General features: G+C 42.5%; 1 protein-coding gene across 2 annotated transcripts in view; it reads left to right on the top strand.

Annotated features, from left to right (window-relative positions):
• Window positions 1–22,218, top strand: part of LOC141148939 (antiviral innate immune response receptor RIG-I-like) — a 171,229-nt gene that overhangs the window by 106,423 nt on the left and 42,588 nt on the right. For both annotated transcript variants that reach the window (XM_073636850.1, XM_073636840.1), the window contains exons 11-15: window positions 8,417–8,579; window positions 8,703–8,807; window positions 10,993–11,150; window positions 15,637–15,772; window positions 18,768–18,910. In XM_073636850.1, coding sequence (XP_073492951.1) covers window positions 8,417–8,579; window positions 8,703–8,807; window positions 10,993–11,150; window positions 15,637–15,772; window positions 18,768–18,910 — 705 coding nt within the window. The remainder of the gene's footprint in view (window positions 1–8,416; window positions 8,580–8,702; window positions 8,808–10,992; window positions 11,151–15,636; window positions 15,773–18,767; window positions 18,911–22,218) is intronic.

Genomic DNA, 22,218 nt, shown 5'->3' with positions numbered 1-22,218 from the left:
GACCCAGTCTCAGAAGGTCTTTTATGACAAAGCCCGCAGTAATGGGTGAAGGTTGGACTCCTGTTATGCTCAGAGTCCTGCAGCAGGAATGGTAAGTCTGTATTTTGGAGATCTGACTGTCCTCCTGGTGGCCACTGTGGCAGTGTGCTTTTCATGCTCTGTGTACTTTTCAGGAGTATTGGGCTGCAGTGTCTCCTCCAGCCACTAGAGGGCATAGGTTCGCTCTGTATGGCCTACTTCTGTATAGACAGGAAGTAGAAGGGCAGACATTTTTTTTTTCTGGTGGACCATGTGAGCTGAAGGATCTGCAAGGCCTCTGAGTTGTAGCTTCAGCTCATGGCTACATAAGGAAATGTGAACTTTCTATAGGAGAGCTATGTGACCAGACAAGTCATGGTTATGTACTGCATAAAGGTATACTTACTACTTAATCCTGGGGGCTGGTACAACTGTCTGTTGATATACCCCTGTACGAGTATCACTGCACTTTTAAGGAGTTGTCTCCAGAATAGCATGCATTTGGTTTGCAGGAGCTGTTTTGAAGCAGCAAAAAGGCTGCATTGGATGCCTATGTGCTTAGCTAATCCTGCAAAACTTGTATGGGGCCAAGTGCAGTTGAGCAGGGGCATGCTTGCAAACTGGCTTGAACGCATGTTTGCTTAAACGCATGTTTACCTAAACGCATGTTTGCATAAGATACTTGTTTGCATAAGATATATTTTTATACATGTTTGTACAAGATACATGTTTGCACAAGATACATGTTATATAGACACATGTTGCATGTTTGCATAAACGCATGTTCTGCGTAAGCACATGTTTGCTTACTAACATAAGCACATGTTTGCATAAAAGCATATTCTATAAACGCATGTTTATTTTTATTTTGCATTAAATTGTATAAGTATGTGCTTATTTGTATTAAACTGCATACATAAATGCATGAACTGAAAGAATACTTATATACCAGCATGTTTGCATGCCTAGGTATCTACATAAAGGCATGCCTGGGTACCTGCATACTTGCGTAACTAAGGGGTTGTATAGCAGTAGACCAACATTGTTTTAGGCCTGCATCCTTGGGGAACTGCGTATTAGGTTTTGACTAATATAGGCATTACATTATTTACCTGTTAGACCAGCTAAAGTGGTTTCTAGTTTTCACTTGAATCAGGACAATTTCTTGCCTTCTTTTCTAATCCTCAGTTGGCAGGAGCAAGATCGATGCGTACTCTGGAGGTAGTTCAGGCGGTCAGGATTACTTGGATTATCGGCACAGGTCAGGAATCCTGGGTTGTGCTGCCAGTAGAGCCCAGGAAGGGCAGGAGGCATTCAAGTTAACTATTTTCATTGGATTCCCCAGGTAATTATTCGAGCCTATGGCTTGAAAGGGCACCCCTCAGCCCTCACCCCATTGCCACCTGATGTCCCAAAATGCCCCCACACACCAGGTGTGTGGGAGCATTTTGGGCCATCGGGTGGCAGTGACTCAGGATTTTAAGGCCACTACATAGTCTTTGGTTTATACATTCAAAGGATTTTACCAGATGGATATCAAAGCCACGGAGGATACTGCTTTGGCCACAGTATGTTACGGGTGACAGAATAAGTCCTTCTTAAGTGGCAGTTTATGTGATTGTGTCTCCCTCCCCTCAAGAGCACTGCTTTAGGACATCCCACATAGTAATTACTATGGCTGCTCTGTGTCTAGTTATGTACGATAAAAAAAATTGGATTTTTCCTAAAGCTTGCTTGTAAAATAATTTTCTTGGAGTACATCATGGGACACAGAGGTCCCTCCCATCTTTTTTGGGATATTCATTGGTTTGCTACAAAACTGAGGTACTTCCTGTCTAGGAGGGGTTATATAGGGGAGGACTTTCTGTTTGATTGAGCTGTATGTGTCCATTTACCTATAGGTGGCGTATAACCCACATAGTAATTACTATGGCTGCTCTGTGTCCCCTGATGTACTCCAAGAAAAGGATTTTACAGGTAAGCTGTAGGAAAAATCAAATTTTTAGAGATGTCTTGCTTTTTTTTCTGCCTCTAAATGCTCCTCAGTGTTAGCCTATATGTCCATGCACACATAGGCATTTACAGGCATTTAAGGGCAGAAAAAAACGAACTGTAAGCACATTCAGGAGCAGCAGCATTTTGGCGTTGTTTTTTTGTTCTTTTCAATGTTTTTTTTATTAAAGTTTTAAAGAAAAAATTTAACATACAGTGTACAGTTGTGCTCATGTATGATTTCTTGGCCATTTGTCAGAGAATATGAATGATAACACAAAAACTTTTCTTTCACTCATGGTTAGTGTTTGGCTGAAGCCATTTATTATCAATCAACTGTGTTTACTCTTTTTAAATCCTAATGACAACAGAAACTAGCAAAATGACTGAGATGGCCACTCCAGAACCTTCAATTTATTCTGCTGTAGCCAATGACAGGTCGACTTGGCCTTGTGTTTTGGATCATTGTCATGTTGAAATGTCCAATTACGTCCCATGCGCAGCTTCCTGGTCTGATGAATGCAAACGTTCCTCAACTATTTTTTGATAACATACTGCATTCATCTTGCCATCAATTTTGACCAAATTTCCTGTGCCTTTGTAGCTCACACATCCCCAAAACATTAGTAAATCACCTCCGTGTTTCACAGTAGGAATGGTGTACCTTTCATCATAGGCCTTGTTGACTCCTCTCCAAATGTAGTGTTTATGGTTGCGGCCAAAAAGCTCAATTTGGTTTCATCACTCCAAATGACTTTGTGCCAGAAGGTTTGAGGCTTGTCTCTGTGCTGTTTGGCGTATTGTAAGCGGGATACTTTGTGGCATTTGCGTAGTAATGGCTTTCTTCTGGCAACTCGACCATGTAGCCCATCTCTCTTCAAGTGTCTCCTTATTGTGCATCTTGAAACAGCCACACCACATGTTTTCAGAGAGTCCTCTATTTTACCTGAAGTTATTTGTGGGTTTTTCTTTGCATCCCGAACAATTTTCCTGGCAGTTGTGGCTGAAATTTTAGTTGGTCTACCTGACCATGGTTTGTTTTCGACAGAACCCCTCATTTTCCACTTCTTGATTAGTTTGAACACTGCTGATTGGCATTCTCAATTCCTTGGATATCTTTTTATATCCCTTTCCTGTTTTATACAGTTCAACGACCTTTTCCCGCAGATCCTTTGACAATTCTTTTGCTTTCCCCATGACTCAGAATCCAGAAACGTCAGTGTAGCACTGAATAAAAGATGCAAGGGTCTGTCCGTAGTCCAGAAACACATTGACCTTTTTATACACACACTAATTACAAGCAAACAGATCATAGGCGAGGATGGTTGCCTTTAATAGCCATTCAAACCCCTTTTGTGTCAACTTGTGTGCATGTTATCTGGCCAAAATCATCAGGGTCATTTGGGTAGTTTCTGTTGTCATTATGATTCAAAAAGAGTAAACACAGTTGATAATAAATGGCTTCAGCCAAACACTAACCATGAGTGAAAGAAAAGTTTTTGTGTTATCATTCATATTCTCTGAAAAATGGCCAAGAAATCATAAATTCTGCCAGGGTATGTAAACTTATGAGCACAACTGTATACTCTGAAAGTGGTACAATATGCGTATCTCAATTAATACCAGAGAGAAATACAAATTAACTGAATGTAATACAGCAATTAGAATGAAGGCAACAGGCAAATTGCCATACACTACTGGAAATTTCCACAAAATACTAAATTGGCCTGTATAAACCATGAGCATCCTTAACGTATACAAACAATGAAAATCCAAGACTTGGGTATAAAGGAAAGGAAAAGAAAAGCAATATAAATATGAAAAAACTTCAGCAGAGTTTTATTGTCACCTGGAATCATAGATAGACTAGGACCATCTATAAATCAATACCATCCCTCGCTGTCTATGGAAGAAGGACATTTGCTAATCAGAAATATGGGCTGCATACCAATTAGACCATTGTGAATGCAAACATAGTTTCATAGGTACAATGTAGTTGAACTAACCTATATAAGTACCTGAAATAAATAAATAAAATAATAAATAAACCTAACAATATCCGATGTGGTTGGGATAGTGGAGGATTTCCATTATCTATCAATGCTTAGCCTAGCTGCTAATAAAAATGTGTTGTTATGGTTTTCAAGGCAGGAGGAATATCTTCTATTCCAAAATTGAGGAAAAGCTAGGCTGGGCGAGGGTTGCACTGAAATTCCAATAAGTTAGAAAATGACAGAGAATACCATGGGCCAAAAGGTTGACAACTTTCTGCAAGACCAGAATATGTGGTAAAGATTACCTATTTGATTGCAGTTTATCCAGCAATTTGGTGAATTTTTGGATTAGTTCCAATAAATCAACACTTTTAGTTGCTAAATAAGTAACCTTCAAAGCTTTCTGCCCTTGGTCTATGATATAAGAGGTGGGGGTTTGACAAAGTCCTGTTTCCCCTTGAGAAACCTATAAAACAAGGACCCCCCCCCCCACCCACCCCTGTATGGCTGAGACCTGGTTTAAAGTATTAGCCAATCCTCCGCTGGAATTTATATTCCATGCTAGGTTCCTTATGAAGATAGGATGAGATATATGGAGGTAATTCTAGAACTCTCTACAAGGCAGGTAAATTCTAATTACAAAGTAGGGGATGTTTTAAGGGTGTTACCATTAGAGAGATCTTTAATGGTAGTAATACCGTGTGCCTTCAACTTGCCCAGTTGCAAATTCGGTAGGAGGGCGAAGAGTACAGTGATGGGAATTGGGAGTTTAGTATAAAGGGAGGCATTGAAACTTGTGGCACACAATGTGTGCCAGGCTGAGGCTTTCAAAGTGGTGCGTATAGTTTGGGATAAGTTGGTTCGATATAGAATGCAGATTGCTAGAAGTGTGACAGTATGCAAGTAAATTTCTGCCTGGTATTGAAGCTCATTCTAATTCACACCATAAGGACTCCAAAAAACAATCTCTGGTTTCAGCTAAGAGAGCGGCAAAGTAATAATCCTGTAGGTCTGTATGATCTAGATCACCTGCAAATCTATGTTTGATTAACTTACTAAATGCACAGCATGCTTTCCTACCCTGCCATAAGAAGCTGTTCAAGAGTGATTGTAAAGTGTGTCTTGGCTACTAAGATAGGAACTGTTCTAACGATATAAAGTAAATGTGGAAGAAGTTGAATCTTAAATGCAGCCAGTCGACCTGACCAAGACAATTCATACCTAGATATATGTAAGAAATTTGCTTTAAGCTTGTCCACAAGCGGTAGATAATTTGCTGCAAAGAGTAAGTCTGGTGTTTTAGTAAAAACAGTGCCCAAATACAAAATAACTTCATCTTTCCAGGGAAATGGAAAAGTGGTTTATTATTTCTGTGTAGTAGTTGAATCAAAACACAGCGAGATCCAATATGTAAGATTTAAATGTGTTCACATTGTAATAAGATACTTTATTAAAAAATTGCAAAGATGATGGGGGGCAAAAAAATACAATGAACAAAAATTCCCCATAGTGCTAAGGCAGCAGGACAGCGATATGTAAATACTCAGTAGCTTAAATGTATAGAGAGGTGAATGAAAAATGAAAAAAATATACAAAATATAAAGGTATAATGAGCATGAGGGCTAGTATCATACTAGCACATAAAAATTATTGTAAATACTGAAACAGAAGAAAAGAAAAATCTCAGTGCAAAAGGGCTAGTATCATACTAGCACATATGTGGTAACTCAGCAAATACATATCAAAAGAAAAATCTCAGTGCAAAAGGGCTAGTATCATACTAGCACATATGTGGTAACACAGCAAATACTTAATGGTGACTCCAAGTAAATAAATAAATGGTGAACAGTCCTACCTCCTTGTAGTACAAAGTGCTCAAACAATGAGTCATCAATTCCAAAAGGCAAAATGAAAAAATTATACAAAATATAAAAGTATAAATAAAGTGCAATTTCATGAGCACTAAATCCGAATAAACTGAAGAAACAAAATTGCCTAAAACGTATAAAAAACTATGAAATGAGTGACAAATACAGTGTGGGTACAAAAAAATAATTGAACCAAATAAAAATATATAAATCAAACAAAGTCCATGTGCATGAGGGCTAGTATCATACTAGCACATACAAAATATTGTAAATACTGAAACAAAAGAAAAGAAAAAATCTCAGTGCAAAAGGGCTAGTATCATACTAGCACATATGTGGTAACTCGGCAGATTCGTATTAGTGACTCCAAGAAAATAAATAAATGGTGAACGGTCCCACCACCTTGTAGTACAAAGTGCTCAAACAATGAGTCATCAGTTCCAAAAAGGCAAGTCCACAAGCCACAGGGAAGGGAAAAAGGTCTTCAGTGGGGACACCTCTGTGTTCGCAAGCAGCTCATCTTACTGCTGCAAGACAACAGCTTGTAATCCAGTAACAAATCACCAGCAGGCAAGGGTCCCATCCAGTAGTTCAGACGATTCGGGTGGTGGGTGTGCAGGATGGTATATAAAAAACATAAGACACAGTATATAGTATAACTCTGTGGCGGCCACAGTGGAAAAAGGGGACAGGACACAGAAGGGGGATGCACTCACTTTTGTAAAATGAGTGTGGGCGTTAATCCAACGAACGCCGAGTTCGTATACCTCAAAAGGGTGTCTTCAAACTGTCCCCTTTCCTCAATGCTCGTCACAATGGGATGAATATATGTGGAGTGTTGGAAGAGAGTGCACATAGCGTGATCCCGTATATAAATCAGTTTATTAGGTTAAAAACAACATGGTACACTTACATTTAGCAGAAGGCTATAGTAAAAAACATCCACGAGCACCGAACTCGTATCCTATCGTCAGTCTGTGACAGTTCCTGTGCTCCAATCCTGACGCGTATCGTCACATCACGTGACTTCATCTGATGAAGTCACGTGACGATACGCGTCAGGATTGGAGCACAGGAACTGTCACAGACTGACGATAGGATACGAGCTCGTCGCTCGTGGATGTTTTTTACTATAGCCTTCTGCTAAATGTAAGTGTACCATGTTGTTTTTAACCTAATAAACTGATTTATATACGGGATCACGCTATGTGCACTTATTTTTCATTCACCTCTCTATACATTTGAGCTAGGCCTTCCCCTTCCTCTTCCTTCCTTCCCCCTTTTTTATCACAGCGCAATCACCAATTACTTTATTCACACCACTTTTGTCTGTTTGGATCAGCCATTTAGATGTTGCAGCAGTGCCCCTTAGCATAGGTATTTCTGACAGCACAGGAGTTTCTTCATTATTTATCCATGTAAATACTCAGGATGTGTTAAGGCATCAACACCCGGGCATTTGGAAAGTATTAGATTTATTTGCGGGACACCTGTTTCCATTCAAGATCCACTTTGAGTCCATGTGGTGGGTTAGTAGATGGAGAAGCCGATTTGGTATAATGACCCAAGATTTGAGAAACCGCAGGCCGCAGGCCTTTATCCAAGGATGTGATGAGATGGGAAGTGCCATTCCGATGCAGAAGGAGTTTGGTCGGGTGTATCCACTGATAGGATTCCTCAGGGCTTTTGTAATAGTATTGGGGTTTTTCCTCAATTGTATTAGGACAAGTCTGTATAGAATTGCAGATTGGCATATGGGGCAGGTAGCACCTCTACCGTACGCGTTTTACTGTTTCCAGGATGCCTCACATTTTAATATCAATGCGTCTAGATCTGTCCTGCAAGTCGGCTAACTTTGCTTTAAACCACTGGTGCTCTTACTCATTGGCATCATGGTCATTGGCAAAATCATTTATCGTGGTGGCATACTCCTCCATCTTAGTCTCCACATGATTAATTCTATCCCCTATAGCTGTAAGCTCAGTGCTAAATTTCTGCATACAGGAAAGCATGTCAGAGTGGGAGGCACAGTGGTGTAGTGGATAGCACTTTCACCTAGCAGTAAGGAGTGCTGCCGCTGTGGCTGGGAGAAGAATGGGTTAGCTTCTGAGGGCAGTGATCTTCCTTCCTCTTGCGGGTCATGTCGGCAGATATGCGGGGAGGTAAACCGCCACCAAATGGAGCCGATTGTGTGCTCTGGGAGGCCGCAATAGGTTTTGAAGTCCTGGTGTCTGCCGGAGCTCTGGGATCAGCCATCCATCTTGGCCTAAGGCAAGCCACTTCCTTTTGGTGCGTTTTTGATGTTGCTTTTATCCTGCCAGGAGAAATGTGTTTAGAATAGCTGGACAAACGCCCAGTGTGCATAAGGCCTAATTGTTGCCAGTTTCAGAGTCTGGTGTTTCAAAAAAAGGGATTAAGGTTGCTTGAAAAATACAATGATCTGTTAAAAGCCGCAGCATTCCCCGTTGTGTCAGCTGTAGAGTAAGAATTCACTTTCATAAAATACACTCATTGACGTGTAACAATTTATATTTTTACGTGCAGATCGTTGGTTTAACAGCCTCCGTGGGCACTGGAAGGTCCCGTTGTGCTGAAGAAGCTGTACAATACATCAGTAAACTCTGCTCCAGTCTGGACATTGAATGCATCTCTACAGTTAAAGAAAATTTGGAAGAACTGAAAAAAGTGGTGTACAAACCGGAGAAATGTCAGTACCTAACAGGAAAACTGTATATTTTGGACAGCTGTATATAAAAAAATACTGTACATTTTATGTCTTTCAAGTAACCTCATAACTACTGTTTCCTCTTCTATCATAACCTTTCGACAGCTGTTCATGAAGCAAGTTGTCGCAAGAATGATCCATTTGCTGGCATCATGTCTGAAATCATGACGGAAATTGAGCAGATGGCTAAATCAGTTTACCCAAATTTAGGTAGGTGTGATGTACACTTTGTGAGATTATAACTGCTAATGTAGAAATTAGACTGTTATGAGTGTACATACCTCAGTGAAATAAAGATAAGGAGTAGAATACTATAACTTCTGTTTGTAGAAGGAAAAGTTAAATTGCTATTTAAAGGAAACTTACACTGAAAGAAATGTGTGGGCTGCCATTGCTGACTGACCTGAAAATGTTGGCTTTGGTTTCAATACTTTTGGTGATACTAACCTAGGACAAGCATGCAACAACAACAGGGGTTAAGGCAGAACACCTGATCTGCATACTTGTTTAGCGCTCCTAAAGGAGCCACTTAGTAAATTTGGGTTCTCTGTTCCACGCCTTGACTGCAATAACAAGCTCAGCCCCTCTGACACACCTGGTTGAATGGAAATCGCTACAAACACAAATAAGGACACAAGTGGAAAATACCTTTTATTTGGCTGTGGATTATTATCAGGGAATAAACACACACACTTTTGCTAGACGATTATTCTGTTTCTATAGAAGTCAAAATAGCAAGAGTATAATTACAGAAAGGTCAATGTTTGTGGTACGCAAAAGCAAACTACATATTGGGAATAAACAATACAACACTTATACAATTCCACTTTAAGTAGACCCAACTGTCCTGCAGGACTGAAAGCTTAAATGTTAGCTCTCTTACTGAGATGTTTCTTTCCCAAGTGAGCAGCGAAGAAAAGGGCAAGAGATAACAAACATAAAATATAGGAATGACTCTTCTGCCAGCTTGATAGGGCCCTTACGTTGGTGCACAGGAGAGGTATAGTCTCTTTGGATGAAAAGTGGCACTTCCTCTAAGACAGTGAATTTGCGAGCAGAGTCCCCCTTTAAGAAATGGCGACAAACCTGGGCGGTCACTCTAACGTCAACAAATGATGATAGAGAGCGCTTAAACTGGTAAGGGGGTGGGACTGAATTTGGCAGCAATATGTCCCTTTAAGTGCAGAACTGAATTTGGAAAGACTTTTTTCTTCCTGGGATAGAATAGGCATGTAGTGGAATGTATCCATAATTCCTGCCTATCAGAGAGACAGAAAGCGTTAATGCAAATATCCTATGTGAAGTGAATCATTGAGCATTAACAGAGGTAGGCTGCAACACTGAAAGGCCTATAGAGTCTGTGTGGCGATCTGTACTGTAAAAAATCCTGAACAATTGGCAACAACAAATAACTTGGGACATATAATGGCACAGTATGTGTTAAGAACCCTCTCACGCGTTCTTCCGACGTAGAAGGTTATCTTGCCCCTCAGCGGGCACACAATCTTGATCTGGACTCTCCTGCTCTGCTCTCTAGCTTGATTCGAGACGATCTGGGTCCTCCTGGATCCACACTACCCGACTCTTTCTCTCTCGCTCTTCCTGAGATGCCGCTGGGCATTTTCCTTTGATGGTGTCCCAAAGCACAGTCCTCTCTCCAGTCTGCCCCCGGTCGCCCTCATCAGCATGTTTCTGTCTCCTCCCGTGCCTCTGTTTCCAGGCTCCAACTCTCTCTCCCTGAGCATGCTGGGGGCTGTAGTTTGCTAAGTGTAGTCTGGGGATAGCCCCAGACTACACTTGTTATAGGTGTGTGACTCAGAAAGTACTGAAGCCACTTGTCTTCTGGGACTACATGTCCCAAGACCCTCTTCTCTGCCTCCCTTAATTGATCCCTTGCCACAGCCAATGAGGAGGCAAGGGGAAGAACAGAGTGGGCGTTGATCCCGGGAACAGTGAAGAGCCTGCAGCCATTCTCCCCTGCTACGGCTCAAGTCCACTCTTCTGTGTCTCCCCACTGATGAGGGGGGGGGGGGGAGCAACGAGCAGATCTGTCTGTCTGATCCTGGTCACCCCCTCCTCCTGCCGCCCTGTCAGTCCACTTGGTGGTAAAGGTGGGGAGAAGGCGTCAGAGAGCGTGTGTGGGGGGTGGGGATAGCCCCAGACTACACTTGTTATAGCGTGTGTGGGGGGCATTGGATAGCCCCAGACTAACAGAAGGAGAGGTCGGTAACTGTAAATCTGTCACTAAATAATAGCTGTTTATATTCCTATCTGAATCCATCTGCAGAGTAAAATCGGTTGCATTGCTGTCTGGTTTGCATGATTGCAGTTCTACTTGGTACTAAAAATCAGTGCAAAGATTATATTAATACTAAATGCATTATTGTGGCTTTAGAGACTATGTCGGACATTCAAAACCGAACGATTGGAACCCAGAAGTATGACAACTGGATTATTGGCATTCAGAAGAAATGCCGTTTGCTGCAGCTGGAAGATAAAATGGAGGAGAGTCGCCTGTGTAGTGCTTTGTTCACATATACTGAACATTTACGGGTATGCAGCTTCTATATATTTACTTTTTTACTTTCCTTTTTGCCACGTTAATGGAAAATTAATCACTGGAGGGCAAACAATACAACAATCATATAGCCTATTTCTAAGCACTAAATTGCATTCATTCTGTTATTTTTTAAAACTCTGCCAATCCCTCCCAAGTTACAGCCAGTTCCTTCCAAAATCACCCTTATATTTGCTAATCAGGCCTGCTTTAGCCCTTTAAGCGATTTCAAAATCTGAAAAATACTGCTAGAACAGGATTATCTGTAATGCCTTTTTCACACAGGCTGACCTGGTCGGACCCTCCAGCCTCTTCTATGGAGCGGCAGATGTCACTCGCCACCATCTGATCTGATCCTGTCTGCCAAAAACAGACGAATGGTGTTCTATTCCCCATTCCCCATCCGTCTGGCGAATCAGATTGTATGGCATCGGATGGAAACAGACAGGCATTCCGTTTCCATCCGATTGCCCCACAGAGGAGAGCAGACTGTGTCTGTGTCCGCTCTGCATAGCGGATCGGACATGGACCTCATGGACCTGTCATCCGCCTGCTCAGTGGCGATCAGCAGAGAAATCTCTCACTGAGCAAGTGGATGCCGCATAGCGGAGGCGGAAATGTGAAAGGGGCCTAAAGGTGTTTGTTTTATAGCTAAAACTTGTGTTTTTTATTAGCTTTGAAAAGAGTTGGGAAATACTTTGTTAGGGGTTTTATTGCTGTCTGTTACTCTGTTAAGGGATTTTCTCTCATTTCCTATCCATGTGACAGGGGGTCAGAAGGGGACTGTAAGTGTTGGGAAGGAAAATCTTTCCAATGGGAACACAAACAACAACAAAACTGATTTTTTTTTTTTTTTACAGTGGGAATAGGGCTGTGTCTTCCAGTACTGGTGACACAAGTATCTTCTAATTTTAGTGTCAAATGGATGTCCTATTCCTTCCCATTCTATCGGGATGGGGGGTGGGGGTGGGGGGAGCTGTGGCCAATCTTACCACTAGACTAGAGCTCATGACCCATAGTTGTTGTGCAAGTGTCCTCTACTACTCCAAGATTAGAAATTAGATTTGAATTTGCAGCTACCCTGAGTTTGCAGACGATCTAGCTGTTTCGATATTCATGATGCTGGAGAATTTTTGTGCAGATTCACCTGGCAGAATATTTTAATAATGCATTTAGGCGTTAATGAATTGTGTATTGGCATAATATTGGCTGTATTTGCAATGATTTAGTGTTCTTTTTTTTCTTTTTTCTTTTTTTTGCAAGGAAGTAAGGACACGTAAGGACAACCACATACAGTTAGGGATGAGCTTCGAGTTCGAGTCGAACTCATGTTCGACTCGAACATTGGCTGTTCGCAAGTTCACCGAACAGCGAACAATTTGGGGTGTTCGCGGCAAATTCGAATGCCGCGGAACACCCTTTAAAAGTCTATGGGAGAAATCAAAAGTGCTAATTTTAAAGGCTAATATGCAAGTTATTGTCATAAAAAGTGTTTGGGGACCTGGGTCCTGCCCCAGGGGACATGGATCAATGCAAAAAAAAGTTTTAAAAACGGCCGTTTTTTCAGGAGCAGTGATTTTAATAATACTTAAAGTCAATCAATAAAAGTGTAATATCCCTTTAAATTTCGTACCTGGGGGGTGTCTATAGTATGCCTGTAAAGGGGCGCATGTTTCCTGTGTTTAGAACAGTCTGACAGCAAAATGACATTTTGAAGGAAAAAACTCATTTAAAACTACCCGCGGCTATTGCATTGCCGACAATACACATAGAAGTTCATTGATAAAAACGGCATGGGAATTCCCCAAAGGGGAACCCCGAACCAAAATTAAAAAAAAAAAATGACGTGGGGGTCCCCCTAAATTCCATACCAGGCCCTTCAGGTCTGGTATGGATATTAAGGGGAACCCCGGCCAAAATTAAAAAAAAAAAATGACGTGGGGTTCCCCCTAAATTCCATACCAGACCCTTCAGGTCTAGTATGGATTTTAAGGGGAACCCCGCGCCAAAAAAAAAAAAAAAAAACGGCGTGGGGTCCCCCCAAAAATCCATACCAGACCCTTATCCGAGCACGCAACCTGGCAGGCCGCAGGAAAAGAGGGGGGGACAAGAGTGCCAGGCCACATGCCCTCAACATTGGGAGGGTGCTTTGGGGTAGCCCCCCAAAACACCTTGTCCCCATGTTGATGAGGACAAGGGCCTCATCCCCACAACCCTGGCCGGTGGTTGTGGGGGTCTGCGGGCGGGGGGCTTATCGGAATCTGGAAGCCCCCTTTAACAAGGTGACCCCCAGATCCCGGCCCCCCCCCTGTGTGAAATGGTAAGGGGGTACAAAAGTACCCCTACCATTTCACGAAAAAAGTGTCAAAAATGTTAAAAATGACAAGAGACAGTTTTTGACAATTCCTTTATTTAAATGCTTCTTCTTTCTTCTATCTTGCTTCATCTTCTGGTTCTTCTGGCTCTTCTGGTTCTTCTGGTTCTTCCTCCGGCGTTCTCGTCCAGCATCTCCTCCGCGGCGTCTTCTGTCTTCTTCTCCTCGGGCCGCTCCGCACCCATGGCATGGGGGGGAGGCTCCCGCTCTTCTCTTCTTCTCTTCTTCTTTTCTTCTTTTCTTCTTTTCTTCTCTTCTTCTCTTCTTCTTCATTTTCTTCTCCGGGCCGCTCCGCAATCCATGCTGACATGGAGGGAGGCTCCCGCTGTGTGACGGCGCTCCTCGTCTGACAGTTCTTAAATAACGGGGGGGGGCGGGGCCACCCGGTGACCCCGCCCCCCTCTGACGCACGGTGAATTGACGGGACTTCCCTGTGACGTCACGGGGAATGCCACAGGGAAGTCCCGTCAATTCACCGTGCGTCAGAGGGGGGCGGGGTCACCGGGTGGCCCCGCCCCCCCCGTTATTTAAGAACTGTCAGACGAGGAGCGCCGTCACACAGCGGGAGCCTCCCTCCATGTCAGCATGGATTGCGGAGCGGCCCGGAGAAGAAAATGAAGAAGAAGAGAAGAAGAGAAGAAAAGAAGAAAAGAAGAAAAGAAGAAGAGAAGAAGAGAAGAGCGGGAGCCTCCCCCCCATGCCATGGGTGCGGAGCGGCCCGAGGAGAAGAAGACAGAAGACGCCGCGGAGGAGATGCTGGACGAGAACGCCGGAGGAAGAACCAGAAGAACCAGAAGAGCCAGAAGAACCAGAAGATGAAGCAAGATAGAAGAAAGAAGAAGCATTTAAATAAAGGAATTGTCAAAAACTGTCTCTTGTCATTTTTAACATTTTTGACACTTTTTTCGTGAAATGGTAGGGGTACTTATGTACCCCCTTACCATTTCACACAGGGGGGGGGCCGGGATCTGGGGGTCACCTTGTTAAAGGGGGCTTCCAGATTCCGATAAGCCCCCCGCCCGCAGACCCCCACAACCACCGGCCAGGGTTGTGGGGATGAGGCCCTTGTCCTCATCAACATGGGGACAAGGTGTTTTGGGGGGCTACCCCAAAGCACCCTCCCAATGTTGAGGGCATGTGGCCTGGTACGGTTCAGGAGGGAGGGGGGGCCGCACTCTTGTCCCCCCCTCTTTTCCTGCGGCCTGCCAGGTTGCGTGCTCGGATAAGGGTCTGGTATGGATTTTTGGGGGGACCCCACGCCGTTTTTTTTTTTTTTTTTGGCGCGGGGTTCCCCTTAAAATCCATACCAGACCTGAAGGGTCTGGTATGGAATTTAGGGGGAACCCCACGTCATTTTTTTTTTTTAAATTTTGGCCGGGGTTCCCCTTAATATCCATACCAGACCTGAAGGGCCTGGTATAGAATTTAGGGGGACCCCCACGTCATTTTTTTTTTTTAATTTTGGTTCGGGGTTCCCCTTTGGGGAATTCCCATGCCGTTTTTATCAATGAACTTCTATGTGTATTGTCGGCAATGCAATAGCCGCGGGTAGTTTTAAATGAGTTTTTTCCTTCAAAATGTCATTTTGCTGTCAGACTGTTCTAAACACAGGAAACATGCGCCCCTTTACAGGCACACTATAGACACCCCCCAGGTACGAAATTTAAAGGGATATTACACTTTTATTGTTTGACTTTAAGCATTATTAAAATCACTGCTCCTGAAAAAACGGCCGTTTTTAAAACTTTTTTTTGCATTGATCCATGTCCCCTGGGGCAGGACCCAGGTCCCCAAACACTTTTTATGACAATAACTTGCATATAAGCCTTGAAAATTAGCACTTTTGATTATTCATGTTCGTGTCCCATAGACTTTAACGGTGTTCGCATGTTCGAACGAACTTTTTTCCTGTTCGCATGTTCTGGTGCGAACCGAACAGGGGGGTGTTCGGCTCATCCCTACATACAGTACTAGGGAAATTATAAGACTTCTAGCATATAGGAGGGAATCCAATGCTAAATAAACTTTTCAAACGTTTACAGCACCAGATCATGTTATTTTGTTAATCTGCTAATATTCCTAAAACCCTCTTTTCTTTGTTGTAACAGAAATGTAATAATGCACTCATAATTAATGAGGATGCCCGTACCCAAGATGCTCTGGATTATTTGCAGAACTTTTATAACAATATAAAGAATGGAACATTTACAGACATTGAACAGAAGCTAGTTAAAATGTTTGAAGGTAAAGAGAATAAAGACCTGCATTATCATCATGCTCCAGTGGCATACGAACGTTACACAGTGCCTTAGCAAACTAGGGCCTGGTTGCTCGCCCAGCTCTTCTGCACCCTTCTACCAGTACTACAAGGTGTAAATATACCTAACAGTAGGTGGTGTCTTATCAGAATTGCCCCTGCCCCAGAATGTGTTCTCCTTACCAGTACTGAACAGTGTGATGTAAAAAAAATCAGGAAAATACCCAATACCAGGCAAGATGGGTGCTGAGCAGTCTTTTCCCTCTCTGCAGGCACTGATAAGTACAGGCCCTTCAGTAACGGGATGTGAACTGTGTTTCCCCACTCTCTGCCTAACAGCCTAAGAGGGGACAAGAGCATAGATTACACTGGACAACATGCTGCTCTCGGCCAGGGAAGTTCAGTCAGGGGAGGCAGATGAGGCAGAGCTTCACCTGCCATGAACATAAAAAAAAAAACGATCGAGCTTCGAGGATCATAGCTCAGTGACCTGGAGTCACAGATCCCAAATTTGGGGGTAGGTAACTGAAGTTCTACCCCACTACTGGTCAAAACTTGGGGCTCCTGGCACCTATGGCTCAGGAGATATGGGGCTCCTTGCGCAGCTTGTCAGAAGCTACATACAGCGCGGCCAGTTTAAATGCAAGTTGGCACATGCTGTTTGCAGCAGACTGAGGATGAGCTCACAGTGCCTCTGACTTCATGTCAGAGGCACTGAGCTTAATGGACAGCTTGGTGCCTTGGACCAACGGTAAAGCATCATTGGTCCAAGCTGTCCAATAAAAATTCTGCAGTGGAGGCTCTCCTCTCACTGCAGTGTCATAGAAGGGGACATGTGTCTGAAAGACACATGCTCCCTTCCAGCCCAGCCCTCTACAAGGAAAAAACATGGGTTTATAGGTATTGAGGGAGAATGAGAATCTGCTGCTGCTGAAAAGTTACTTTTTTACTCAAGCTAAATTAATATATTATTATGCTATATGTTATAACATAATAATGTATTATTTATCTATTTACTGTGAAATTACTGGTTTGAAGTTATAACTTAAGTTTGAAGATATTTGTCCATTAAGCCACCTGCTTGAGTACAGTTTTTGAAAATATAGTTCATTACCTTAAAAACAATGTATAATAATTATTTGTATATTACTTATGGCAATTAACCACTTGCCACCCAGGCCAATTCTGACACTTCTCTCCTACATGTAAAAATCATCTTTTTTTGCTAGAAAATTACTTCAAACTCCCAAACATATTATATACAGTATATATATATATATATATATATATATATATATATATATAATTTTAGCAGATACTCTATGGAATAAAATGGTGGTCATTGCAACTTTTTATGTCACACAGTATTTGCGCAGCAATTTTTCAAAAGCGTTTTTTGGGGGGAAGAACTGTTTCATGAATAAAATAAATAAATAAAAACACTAAAGTTAGCCCGATATTTTTTTTTTTGTATAATGTGAAAGATGATATGTTACGCCAAGTAAATAGATACCTAACATGTAACGCTTTAAACTTGCGCACACTCGTGGAATGGCACCAAACTTCAGTACTTATTATTCTTTAAAGGCGACGCTTTAACATATTTTACAGGTATATGTGTATCTGCCTCTGATACTAGCCAGTGCCTCACCAGCCACTGACCTCACTGCACATCCCTGCTCTAGGCATACCTTTTTACCTTATCCCATGTGAATATTTTAGTAATAACTGGTGCTAGATTGTGTTATTGGAGGAAGCATCCAGTCTGTTTTATATGTAGGACTAATTCTTTAGCTGTACAGAGGAGCAAGCAAGAGAACAGAAAGATGGTTTCACGTGTCCAGGTATATAAAGAGCCATCTGGTTCCTCTGCACATTCCGTGCACCATCTTTCCCCTGCAGTTCTCTTACAGACTCAAGTCACAAATGTGATGTTCCTATCAAGAAGCACTGAATTATAATGGTAAATACTGTAAGCCTTAAAGCGGTTGTATACCCGCAAATTTTTTTTTTCTTTTTTAACCCTGTAAAGCAAAAGGCATAATGAGCTAGTATGCACCGCATACTAGCTCATTATGAAATACTTACCTTAGAACGAGGCGTCAGTATCTTACCTGGTCCACGCCGAGGGAGCTGTCATGTTGCCTCAGCGTGTCTTCCGGGTGTCGCGGTTCCAGCGCTGTGAGTGGCTGGAGCCGCGATGTCATCACTCCTACGCATGCGCGCGGGAGAGTTCTTGCTCGGCTAGGTCCGGCAGCTGCCGAGCTTCAGCCGAGAATCCCCTGTGCGCATGCGCCTCTGCAGTCAGCGGCGCATAGCAAGGGGAATATCTCCTAAACCGTAAAGGTTTAGGAGATATTTTTTTTACCTACAGGTAAGCCTTATTATAGGCTTACCTGTAGGTAAAAGTTAAAAAAAAGACTATACAACCGCTTTAATTCTTAGTCTTGATTGGACACAGTGAGGTCTATTCATAAAATGTTTTGTTGGATGAATGTGAAAGGCAATTGCCCAGCCTTAACAAATTCTAGCCATATTTTGCCTAATATAGTGATAGCCTCTGATCATCAATTCTATCTAGTGTGTTTTCTTTTCTGATTGAGGTATTTCAGAAAAAAATACAGTTTTATGGGAACTAGATGGAGCTGAGGATCAGGGCTGGGCAAATGCTTGTCACATTCATCCAACAATTTTTTTAAACACAGGTGTTTTGATTGAGACACATCTGCTGTGTAAGAGACAACTGTTACTGAAGTTCACTGATTTAGATATAATGGATGTGGTAAATATAGCAAGACTGTGTAGGGGCTACCCTTCTGTTACTTCAAATATTGTTGTACGGCCATGGTCCTTATTTAGAATTAAACATTCTGTTTGTAGCTGATCTGCAAACAATCTGGTCAACTAAAATACATCTCTTGATAAAGCATTTAGGCTGGCAATTTTCTAAACCCATTATGTATTTTTTTTTTTTTTTCACAGTTAAGTTGCCACAACTGTTGGAAATTGCAAAGGATAATGAAAATCCAAAGCTGGAAGAGTTGCAGTTTATCCTATCTGAATCCTATCGTGAAAATCCAGAGACACGCACACTGCTCTTTGTGAATACCAGAGCTTTAGTAGCGGTAATTATTTCTGCAAAAACTAGATAATGACAGTTAAATAGAGTGTTTCCTGATGGGTACAGTCATTTATAGCTTGGGGTGGAAAAAAAGTCCCTATACTTATTCCTGGTTCCATTTTAATTTTATTCATTACAGAGCAAAGAACATAGTTTTTATCATTACAGTAAAAATTTGATTTTTATCGGGACTGTGACATTATGGCGAACAGATCAGAGACTTTTGATACATTTTTGGGACCATTGACAATTATAGAGCGATCAGTGCTATATAAATGCACTGATTACTCTGTAAATGTCACTGGCAGGGAAGGGGTTAACACTAGGGGGCGATCAAGGGGTTAACTGTGTTCCCTGTGGGGGGAGGGGACTGAGTATAGGAGATGACAGATCGTTGTTCCTAGCTAGTAGGAACTCACAATCTGCCTGTTCTCATAGAACAGGGATTTGTGTGTTTACACACATACAGGTCGCTGTTCTGCCTCCCGTGCCCGCGTGTGGCCGTCGGTCATCGCAACCGCCGGCCATGCGCATCGGCACCCCCGCAGTGCAGCAGGTGCACACCTGCTATCCCACTTAAAGGAGCCAACGTACAACTATGACGGCTCACGGGATCGTGCCGACCTTCTGCCATATAATGATGGAGGCTGGTCGGCTAGAGGTAAAGGTGAAAAACCTTCTGTAGTGCTGCAGCTCCCCAACCCCCCCATTTTACTTACCTGAACCCTGTCATCCTCCGGCCAGGAATGAGCATACAAGCTCTAGCTGGTGTCTCGTGTCCTGATTGTATACATTGATAGCAGCGCAGCCATTGGCTCCCACTGCTGTCAATCAAATCGAATGATGTGGGGCCGAGTCCTGCATTCTGTGTGAATGGACACAGATGCAGGACTCAGGAGCGTGCCCGCACGGGTGTCCACCCTAGGAGAGTCTTCTCCAACGTGGAAACTTGATGCAGGGAGGAGCCACCCGTGCCGCTGAGGGACCCCAGAACAGGAGGATCGGGCCACTCTGTGTAAAACTAACTGCACAGTGGAGGTAAGTATGACATGTTTGTTTTTTTTAAAAAAAAAAAAAAAAAGAGGGTTTACAACCCCTTTATTGACTGGAATAGTACCACTGGATTGGCGTAAGGCCGATGTGGTGCCTATATTTCAAAAGGGATCAAAGTCTTTAACAAGTAACTATAGACCTGTTAGTTTAACTTCTATAGTCGGGAAGATACTAGAGAGTTTAATAAAAGACCACATAGATGAGTTCTTGCTGGTAAAAAATATTTTAAGCAACAGACAGCATGGATTCATGAAAGACAGAAGTTGTCAAACAAACCTGATTTCTTTTTATTTGGAGTTAAGTAAAACCTTGAAAAATGGTGTAGCTGTGGACGTGGTATACTTGGATTTTTCAAAAGCCTTTGACACAGTTCCCCACACACAGCTCATGTATAAGGTAAAGCCTACAGGCTTGGAAAGATCAATTTGTAAATGGATAGAGAACTAAAAAACCGAATTCAGAGAGTAGTGGTTAATGATTCATACTCTGAACAATCTAAGGTTATCAGTGGTGTACCCCAAGGTTCAGTGTTGGGACCCTTACTTTTTAATATCTTTATAAATAATATAGGGTCTGGGATTAAAAGTATCATTTGAGTCTTTGCAGATGACACCAAGCTATGCAGTGGAATAACATCCTTACAGGATGTCAGTTTGGGGGCTAAGAATATGCATGCATCATACATACTAGGGGGAGTACAACTGGGAGAATCCATAGTGGAGAAGGATCTGGGGTTTTTGGTAGATCATAAGCCTAATAATAGCATGCAATGCCAAGCTGCGGTTTACAAAGCTAGCAAAGTCCTTTCTTGTATTAACCACTTTCTGACCGGCGCACGCTGATGTACGTCGGCAGAATGGCACAGCTGGGCAAATGAGCGTACAGGTAAGTCCCATTGAATTCCCCACAGTGCCATTGCGTGCACGCCTTCGGGTCGCGGGTCCCGCTGACTCAATCACCGCGGGGATACCCGCAATCACCTCACGGAGAGGACGAACAGGGAGATGTTAATGTAAACAGCATCTCCCCGTTCTGCCTAGTGACAGTGTCACTGATCTCTGCTCCCTGTCATCAGGAGCAGAGATCAGTGACGTGTCACAGCTAGCCCATCCCCCCTACAGTTAGAAAACAGTCCCTAGTACTGACTTAACCCCTCCCCGCCCCCTAGTGGTTAACCCCTTCACTGCCAGTGTCATTTACACAGGAATCAGTGCATTTTTATAGCACTGATCGCTGTATAAATGACAATGGTCCCAAAAATGTGTCAAAAATGTCTGACGTGTCCGCCATAATGTCATGGTCACAATAAAAATCGCTGATCGCCGCCATTACTAGTAAAAAAAAAAGTTATTAATAAAAATGCCATAAAACTATCCCCTATTTTGTAAACGCTATAACTTTTGCGCAAACCAATCAATAAACGATTATTGCGTTTTTTTGGTTTTTTTTACCAAAAATATGTAGAAGAATACGTATCAGCCTAAACTGAGGAAAAAAAATGTTTTTTTAATTACTTTTGGGGGATATTTATTATAGCAAAAAGTAAAAAATATTGCGTTTTTTCAAAATTGTCGCTATTTTTTTGTTTATAGCGCAAAAAATAAAAACCGCAGAGGTGATCAAATACCATCAAAGGAAAGCTCTATTTGTGGGGAAAAAGGACATCAATTTTGTTTGGGAGCCACGTCCCACGACCGCGCAATTGTCAGTTAAAGCGAAGCAGAGCCGAATCGCAAAAAACGCTCTGGTCAGGAAGGGGGTAAATTCTTCCGGGGCTGAAGCGGTTAAGAGAGGCATGGGCTCCAGACAGAGAGATATCATTTTGCCCCTGTACAAATCATTAGTAAGACCTCATCTGGAATATGCAGTTCAGTTTTGGGCCACCAGTTCACAAAAAGGATATCGGGGAACTGGAGAAAGTGCAGAGAAGGGCAACCAAACTGATATGAAAAACAAGTAAACTGGCACTCAGAGGCTATAAGGCAAAATGACTATAAAAGTTAATAAAATTATAAAGTCTAAAAGCTGGATCAATCACGGTGTAATCAGGACGGTGTTGGAAGTCTTGGACAGGAGCCAGGAAACAGTCTATAAAGCAGGAGAGGATCCCTGGAGGATAAGTCATAGGTAAAACAAAACACCGGAATAAAACTTTTCTTTTCTTGTGGGAATTTGTGTGGCCAGATTCACGAAAGGCAGCTCTTCTTGTTGAGAGAAGTCAAACTCAGATCCATCCAGGTAAAAAAGAGAGAGAGGAGC

The sequence above is a fragment of the Aquarana catesbeiana genome, linkage group LG01 (genome assembly GCF_042186555.1).
Source record: "Aquarana catesbeiana isolate 2022-GZ linkage group LG01, ASM4218655v1, whole genome shotgun sequence".
NCBI lineage: Eukaryota > Metazoa > Chordata > Amphibia > Anura > Ranidae > Aquarana > Aquarana catesbeiana.
Note: the sequence above shows the minus strand (reverse complement) of the source record. Positions and strands in the feature narration are given on the sequence as shown.